This window comes from Oncorhynchus tshawytscha, linkage group LG02, assembly GCF_018296145.1.
Source record: "Oncorhynchus tshawytscha isolate Ot180627B linkage group LG02, Otsh_v2.0, whole genome shotgun sequence".
Taxonomy (NCBI): domain Eukaryota; kingdom Metazoa; phylum Chordata; class Actinopteri; order Salmoniformes; family Salmonidae; genus Oncorhynchus; species Oncorhynchus tshawytscha.
The window spans coordinates 71,067,370-71,076,959 of record NC_056430.1 but is presented as its reverse complement, the minus strand read 5'-3'; the positions used below and the strand labels follow the sequence as shown (position 1 = coordinate 71,076,959).

Here is a 9,590-nt window from a genome sequence, read left to right as displayed (position 1 = left end):
ACAATAATGTACCACCACTATACACCACTATAATTCCACTATAATTATCTGTCTTGTAGCGGTATTTATTAGATAGGGATAAAGAAGGATTTTGTTCGGGCGCCAGGCAGGTATTAACCATGCCGACAGGAAAAGAATAGAATAGAGGGAGTACCACTACCAGACCCACACACATCAGCCGAAGAAACTGCCTAGAGTGTAGCCTGTTTACCAGATAGCCAGTGGAGAGAAAAGAGAATACACCCACTATATTACCCACATCACAGCACAGGGGTAACCCCAACAAGAATACCTCATACAATAATAATAATAATACTAATAATGGCAGAGCAATTTAACAGCAACTTCATACCAGAAAGAACCCAGTATTCGACAGAGGATTTGCAGTAATCTGTATTATCTTCCAGTGGATGAGTGCAGAGTGACTATGTCACTTTATCCCCCACTGTCTGAGGGTGTCTCAGGGGAAGTTCGGATATGTAAAAAACACATTTCCAATTGACACATGTACTGAATATAATACACTCCTGTACATGTGTAAATTACAACAAATGTATATAATACACTCCTGTACATGTGTAAAATACAACAAATGTATATAATACACTCTTGTACATGTGTAAAATACAACAAATGTATATAATACACTCCTGTACATGTGTAAAATACAACAAATGTATATAATACACTCCTGTACATGTGTAAAATAGAACAAATGTATATAATACACTCCTGTACATGTGTAAAATAGAACAAATGTATATAATACACTCCTGTACATGTGTAAAATAGAACAAATGTATATAATACACTCCTGTACATGTGTAAAATACAACAAATGTATATAATACACTCCTGTACATGTGTAAAATAGAACAAATGTATATAATACACTCCTGTACATGTGTAAAATACAACAAATGTATATAATACACTCCTGTACATGTGTAAAATACAACAAATGTATTCACCCACCTAATTATTATTATCATTATTTCCTCCCTGACAACTATGTTTTTACATCCTGTGGTCCCAGACCTGTTTGTGCTGTCTTGCCAACTCCCATGGTCTTTGAGGCAAGACAGCGCAAACAGATCGTGAACCAGGCGATATTTCTAGGCTTGAAGACATTTTTCTCAACCGAATCAGCATAGGACACTCCCCTTATTCTCGTTAGCAGTCAGAACCACAGCCCAGTTCAACACACTAATGACCTCTCTCTGCCACCATATTAATCTGAGCATAAAACGAGTCGTTAAAGTCCCATTCCACTGCTGTTATTGTAAAACCATTTAGGAAAGAGAGAGAGCAATACTTATTCGGTGGTGGGTGGTGACACCCTATCCTAGTTTATGGGGAGAGGGTCCACTGCCCCAGAACCAAGCCAAGTTGGCTGTGTTTCATTCCAGCAAGATGTTCCTCCTCCCTCTGATCTTGTTCACTCCCTTTCTATGGGTCTGCATGTTACTGTATAGGTAAAAGAAACAGCTCCACCTAGGTTCCGCCACATTGCTTTCCCCTATCCAGTTCGATCAGTCCTGACAGCGAGACGGAGAGAACGAGTGCAGGGGGGAGAGAACATCTTGCTGGATTGAAACCCGGCCATGGTCTTCTGCGAGTCTGTTAGAGGACCCAGAGGAAAGCTATCGACCATTAATTATTGTTCTTTTTTTATAGACCTGAAGACTTGTGAATAGAGAAAGACTGGAAGTTCAATGAAGAATGTTATTATTGTATTAAACAAACGCCCTTCTTTTTTTCAAACACATATTTGACTTAGTGTGGTCCACTGACTACTTTTTACACGTATTCCTCCCCCAACTGTCCTAAGAAGGAAACCCCCAGCTAAGTGACTCCTCTCCCCCATGTGGGCAACATGCCACCCCCTGGGACAGGTGTTAGTGGTGATGGAAGGGGCTGAGGGACCTGGCAGCCTGCCATGCCAGTGGGACGTAGGTCTTGTTTTAGTCTCTATCCTATAGATTTTTCAGCTGTACAATGCAATCTTATCTTGTTCACTCCGTGTCTGGCTCGATTGTCATCCATCATTCCTGGCTCACTGTGACACGGTCTTCGACAGGGGAACGGGCAGGCACACAGGCGGGGGTAGACGAGAGAGGAGCAGACACTCAGATGGACAGACAGTCAGAGACAAAAATGCTCATTGCCTTCAGAATGTATTCATAACCCTTGAATTATTCCACATGTTGTTGTGTTACTGCCTGAATTCTAAATTGGCTAAATAGATGTATTTCTTTCTCACCCATCTACACACATTACCTCTTAATGACAAAGTGAAAACCTGGATTTGTACAATATTTGCACATGATTATTTTTGTAATTCTTCAAGCTCTGTCGAGTTGGTTGTTGATCATTGATAGACAAGCATTTTCAAGTCTTGCCATAGATCTTCAAGTCGATTTAAGTCAAAACTGTACCTAGGCCACTCAGGAACATTCAATGTCAACTAGGTAATCAACACCAGTGTATATTTTGCCTTGTGTTTTAGGTTATTGTCATGCTGAAAGGTGAATTTGTCTTCCAGTGCCTGTTGGAAAGCAGACTTTTTTTGAATGACAACCTCATCTTTGTACCCCACACAGACAATTATTTGTAAGGTCCCTCAGTCGAACAGTGAATTTGAAACACAGATTCAATCACAAAGACCAGGGAGGTTTTCCGATGCTTCGCAAAGAAGGGCACCGATTGGTAGATTGATGAAAAATAGAAGACATTGAATATCCCTTTGAATATCCCTTTACACCCAGTCACTACAAAGATACAGACGTCCTTCCTAACACAGTCGCCAGAGAGGAAGGAAACCTCTCAGGGATTTCACCATGAGGCCAATGGTGACTTGAAAATAGTTACAGAGTTTAATGGCTGTGATAAGAGAAAACTGAGGATGCAGGCAGGTCACTTGTGATACAAGTCAGAATTCGATGTCCATTCATGTCTGAGGATGTTGGGAGATGACGTGGAACCTGGCAACTAGGGGTAACAGTGAGTGCTGTTACCTTAAAGTAGGTTTCGGCTTTTTTGTGTGGAAATGAGATGGTGGATGGGTGTAAGCATTTGCATGTTCAAGTACAGTGATAGAATATGTTGTACATTTATTCTCGTTTTAAGCCTATCACAAACCTTAACCCTTACCTTAACCATTCAGAGTTAATGCCAAACTTTTAGAATTCAGAGTTAATGCTTAAACTTAACCTTAAATACGTCAAAATGTGAAGTTTTGAACAAACATGGATGAACATCTAATTCTGAAAAGAAGGAAGCCTGTACAGAATAAAAAATATTCCAAAACTTGCATCTTGTTTGCAATAATGCACTAAAGTAAAACTGCAAAAGATTGGCTAAGAAATTAACTTTATGTCCTGAGTACCACTCTTCATATTTTCAAATATAGTGATGGCTGCATCATGTTATGGGAATGCTTGTCATTGGCAAGAACTAGGGAGTTTTTTAGGATAAAAATAAATGGAATGTAGCTAAGCACAGGCAAAGTCCTAAAGGAATAGCTGATTCAGTCTGTTTTCCAACAGACACTGGGACACAAATTCACCTTTCAGGAGGACAATAACCAACACAATGTGAAATATACACTGCTGTTGCTTACCAAGACAACATTGAATGTTCCTGAGTGACCTAGTTACAGTTTTGACTTAAATCGACTTGACAATCTATGGCAAGATCAACGATCAACATCCAACTTGACAGAGCTTGACAAATTTTGAAAATAATCATGTGCAAATATTGTACAATCCAGGTGGGCAAAGCTCTTAGAAACTTACCCAGAAAGACTCCGCTGTAATCACTGCCAAAGGGGATTCTAACACGTATTGACTCAGGGGTGTGAATACTTACGTAAATTAAATATTTCTGCATTTCATTTTCAATACATTTGCTAACATTTCTAAACATGTTTTCACGTTGTCATTATGGGGTATTGTGTGTAGATCGTTGAGAAGAAAATATTTCATCAATTTTGAATTCAGGCTGTAACACAACAGAATGTGAAATAAGTCAAGGGGTATGGATACTTTCTGAAGGCGTTGTATATACAGATGTCTGGCTCCTCTCCTCTGTTACCTTAGACCTTTTTCAATAGGAGGCGAGGAGAGGATGGAAGACAGAGGAGTTGAGCAGGCCAATTGAGAATCTCTTGTGGAAACCAATGTTCTCGTATGAAATGAGACTCACGCGTCATCAGGCAAATGGAATTCTAAAATTAAAATAAAATGATAAAAACTACACTAATCAAAAATATAAACGTAACAATTTCAACAATTTTACTGAGTTACAGTTCACACGAAAAAAATCATTAAATTAAAATAAATAAATGAGGTTCTAATCTATGGATTTTACATGACTGGACAGGGGTGCAGCCATGCCCACCCACTGAGGAGTCAGGCCCAGCCAATCAAAATGAGGTTTTCACCCACAAAAGAGCTTTATTACTGACAGATATACTGCTCAGTTTCATCAGCTGTCTGGCTGGCTGGTCTCAGATGATCCCGCGGGTGAAGAAGCCGGTTGTGGAAGTCCTAGGCTGGCGTGGTTACCTGTGGTCAGCAGTTGTGAGGCCGATTGGACGTACTGACAAATTCTCTAAAACGATGTTGGAGGCGGCTTATGGTAGAGAAATGAACATTAAATCCTCTGGCAACAGCTCTGGTGGACATTCCTGCAGTCAGCATGCCAATTGCTAGCTCCCTCAGAACTTGAGGAATCTGTGCCATTGTGTTGTGTGACAAACTGCACATTTTCGAGTGGCCTATTATTGTCCCCAGCACAAGGTGTAGTCTGTGTAATGATCATGCTGTTTAATCAGCTTCTTGATATGCCACACCTGTCAGGTGGATGGATTATCTTGGCAAAATTGAAATGCTCACTAACAGGGATGTAAGCAAATGTGTGCGCAAAACTGGAGAGAAATACGTTTTTTTTTGTGTGCATGAATCATTTTTCATCGATATATATTATTTCAGCTCATGAAACATGGGACCAACACTTCATATGTTGTTTATATTTGTGTTCAGTATAATTCAGCTAGTCGTGCAAGACACTTCATAAAGGAAAGGATAAGAAGAGAATATGTTTAAATGTGTGTATTATTTTCTCCTCTAAGAAAACAACAGCTGATTCAAATGGGTGGCAAAAAAACACTTTTGCTCACCACCAGGAGGATATTCTTGTGCATAGGACCTCTGTTCACCTACTAACGAATTGACACCATCCTCCACTACTGGAGCCTGGACCACTAATCCGTTTCAAGGAGAGGAAGGACTTCTTTCCATTTGAGAATCTCCCCTGGTTTGATCTCCCTTTGTTTAAAATCCAGGCAACTTCTGTTAATTTATGCACATAGAAGTAGAACTGGTTCCAATTAGAAGACCGAATTGATGATAACAATTCATTAATAATACAATAATCTGTACAAAGCACACAAGAAATAGCTTAAATTAAACTATGTTGAATGGCTCTTTGAACTGTGTTGAACTGTGTCTAATGTAAACTATAGGCTACAGGAGCAAGCACTTTGCAAGGTAGATGTGGATTCTACTCTGATCCTTTAGCATCATCCACTGGAAGATAACATAAAGTGCAGGGTGAGCTTCAAACAATGTCTCCTTCGCAGTATTAGCAAAGGACCGCTAGAAAGCGCCGTTGTATCGACGTGTGAGGGTGCAGTAGAAGGCTACACGCTACCACAGGGTGCCTAAAGACGTCGAGGCCAAGCGCAAGTAAGCTGTCAATAGTAGCCTGTCAAAGAGCACACTGGTTACATTAAAATAGTTTCGTTTCCAAAAACTAAAACTAAAAAAACTTCTGCAAGGCTGATAACATCTCCAGTTTTGTTTGTATGGCTCGCCTGTAATTTAGGCTATGTTACGATGTATCAAACATTTTAATTAGCACTTTTACAATATATTTTTACACTATATTACACTAACAGTGGGCCATATGAACAGAAATATGTCGTATATTTTTTTTTTTATCTCAGTGGGCAACGATAACTTTACGCATGTGGATTAGACTACACCAATAGATAACCTCATGAGGAAAAAGCACATAATTAACACATATGATGACCTATTTGTTAATTAGGCTACTTATTTTATTATTGTCGACTTTTGTTAATGTGGGAAATATAAGTTATTAAACATCAAAAACAAAATAATAATGCAAACGGTATTAAAACAACGAAGAGAAGAAGAATGTCAAATGTGTATATATATTTCTGTGAAGTAGTAGCCTATGAATTGTCTTCAAGATGGCATGACAACTCAAGTCCGTGAGAAACAAATACTAACAGGTATACTGTAGCCGACAGAATATCTGTATTTTACTGTAGGCTATTTTACTTAATTGAATAGTTGTGCTATTTTACTTCATTTAATAGTAGTGAATAGTTTGAACTAGATCATCCGATAGCAAAAACAATACGAATATCTATATCCTCTTGTCGACAGGCTTTGAAATTAAATCCAAATGTCAAAAGTGTCCACTTTGAGGAAGTAACCTGCCTGTTATAGGCCTGTGATTGGTCCATTGGTGTTGACAGTCTTCGGGAACACCGATGGTATCACTACCAATAAATGTACATGATTTGATAGGCTGCTAAAATATGGTGGTAGCCTATGGACTGCTAAAATATGGTGGTAGCCTATGGACTGCTAAAATATGGTGGTAGCCTATGGACTGCTAAAATATGGTGGTAGCCTACGGACTGCTAAAATATGGTGGTAGCCTATGGACTGCTAAAATATGGTGGTAGCCTATGGACTGCTAAAATATGGTGGTAGCCTATGGACTGCTAAAATATGGTGGTAGCCTATGGACTGCTAAAATATGGTGGTAGCCTATGGACTGCTAAAATATGGTGGTAGCCTATGGACTGCTAAAATATGGTGGGAGCCTATGGACTGCTAAAATATGGTGGGAGCCTATGGACTGCTAAAATATGGTGGTAGCCTATGGACTGCTAAAATATGGTGGTAGCCTATGGACTGCTAAAATATGGTGGGAGCCTATGGACTGCTAAAATATGGTGGGAGCCTATGGACTGCTAAAATATGGTGGTAGCCTATGGACTGCTAAAATATGGTGGTAGCCTATGGACTGCTAAAATATGGTGGGAGCCTATGGACTGCTAAAATATGGCATTCTTAAATATAGCCTATTTAATAAAGCGTATCATTGTAACATACGTTTATTTAACCCATTGGTTACCGAAGGCACGGAGATCGATGTCCAAAATGAATTAAATAGGACTATTTACTTTATTATATCCAATTAAATCGATCCGTAAAGTGCACTGGCATCCTTTCCTCTCCACTATAAATTGCTGTTTTCCTTGCTGTAATGGGGTAATGGTTCATATTTATTCTTAGGATCATATGCAATGGTCCCATATTTTCTCCATATTTGTTGCCAAGAGTCCTTCCACTTGGATGTGCTGTCTCCCAAGGTTCACGTTCGTTTCCAATCTCTCTCTCGCTCTCTCCTTCTCTATTGGCCCGGCCCCCCTGATCTCTCTGTCCATTGGCGTCTTCGGGGTCCCTTTCTTTTTTCAGAGACGGATCCAGTAATGACTGTCCATTGGTTTTGTCATTCTATCTCCACCTCCTACTCCCCAGCGTTGCCCTGCCCATGTGTTGTATCTCTATGTCCATCCATCGACTGACGTTCAAGTTCGTAGGAACGTCACGTCCGCACTTGAACTTGCAGCTCAGGGGGCTTCGCTCATATCCCTCTCTCTGTCTTTGCAAAAAAGTCATGAAGACTGCCGCACAGCCCGTACCCCGCGCGTCACCGTGATGTGATCTATAATTCATTTTTTTCGGATGTCAAACGCATCGATGAAGACATTTTATCTGGAGTCTATTACATTGTAGGACGCCTCTGCCAATGTGAACTAAGCTGAACGCCACCACTTACCAACATGTCTCGCCGCAAGCAAGGCAAACCCCAGCACTTGAGCAAGCGGGAGTTTTCGCGTAAGTAGAATTGAAAATTACTTCTTTTATAATCTGGTAAACAAGAACACACACAGCAGCCTCTTCTCAATTTATTTGGAGAATGTTTGTGGGCAACTGGACTTGACGCGGACCCGTGGACATAACCTAAAAGCGTGTCAAGAACGCCGTCATTGAATCAGATAACTTTCTATCGAAAAAAGTTGGACCTTGGAAAATATTGTATATTTGGTAAACAATAAGGCTATTTTGCATGTATGTGCCGATGCTACAACACAGGCTTCTTTCGCTATTAAAGGACATCTAGACTGTAGTGGAGGGATACCTTTTTGCCTATCAAGGTATCCTGTGAATATTTATATTTCGTCTATCCGTTTCCGATATGTAATACGCTACGAATAGCAAAGTGTATCCCCAAATAAGCAATTCCACTTTGTTATTACTATTTGTTTGATAGCGTAGATTTTTTTTCGAGAGATGCTTTTCTTTTTTTGAATGGGGAGAACGAGGTGTTTACATACTCATAGCCCATACAGAAGACCTCGTGTGTGGAACGTTGCCAGATTTGATATCGAGGGATATAGGATAGAGTTCACGATCCAAGAATACCACTGCACCCCCGTATAACCTAGTGATCCAATTACATTGTTATCGTTTACACCGTGAGTTAATGTGAATGGATGCAATAAGCATTGGAACAGTTGGAGACGTTCTATTAAATCTACTATTGAACCTCTCCTCTACGTTACATTTAACGAAGAGGTTCATTTCAGAGGGCACACAGGAGGTTAGGCTTTTATGCAATGACATATTACATTTGGGCAGGCATACTGAAGTGGTGTTTTAGAGTCATTTATGAGTTATACATGTTTATTCAATAAGCTATTGCTTTTATGCTGTTTATGCCGTGGTGTATAATGGCATGATTTCAACTGTGCTCATTTCTTTTTTTTTCTTACGTTACCGGGTGCTAGATCATTTGGAAACATAATGAATACATAATATGATTTTCCGTTTAAAAAAAAAAATGTTTTGTTCCACGTATTCTGTAAATCGCTACAATGTTTCCACCCGGTTGTTTCTCTTTTACCATTCAATTCTCGGAGCAAATTAGGTTCTCGTAACATATGCCTTCAATTGTAGTATATCTATGGACGGCGCCGGTAGGGGGCAGAATATGATTGTGGACATACACGCCGATGAACTTGAACTTGATCTAGGCTACTTTATAGCGTTATCTACGTTGCCTGCTAGACCAAGCGCAGTTGTTCGTGGTCGTATATTTGATGTTCCTTGTTATGCCGTTGTGATATCTTATCAATAGACCTATTATAGTATTCCATATCAATTAAAAGGGAGTTATTTCAATAGATTTCTTCATGAATATTCAGTATTTTCCATTTCCTTCGAAGATGGATAACAATGGATAACAATGGCCAGCTGAGAACGTTTTGTTTTCTGCAAGAAAGGATCAGTAGGCAAAATGTGACATCATTTCAAACATCCATAGGCCTCTGTGATATGAGTAGTTTTCAGTTAAGTAGCCTCATATTGGACCCTAGAGCATATTGCATGCCTATTCACTCTTCCAGGTATATTAGTCCC

At 39.7% G+C, this 9,590-nt stretch overlaps 1 protein-coding gene across 1 annotated transcript in view; it reads left to right on the top strand.

The window, feature by feature from the left end:
• Nucleotides 1-7,676: 7,676 nt before the first annotated feature.
• Nucleotides 7,677-9,590, top strand: part of LOC112263650 (B-cell lymphoma/leukemia 11A) — a 45,367-nt gene continuing 43,453 nt past the window's right edge. Inside the window, 1 exon segment of the mRNA XM_042303904.1 lies at nucleotides 7,677-8,006. Coding sequence (XP_042159838.1) covers nucleotides 7,952-8,006 — 55 coding nt within the window. The 5' untranslated portion in view covers nucleotides 7,677-7,951.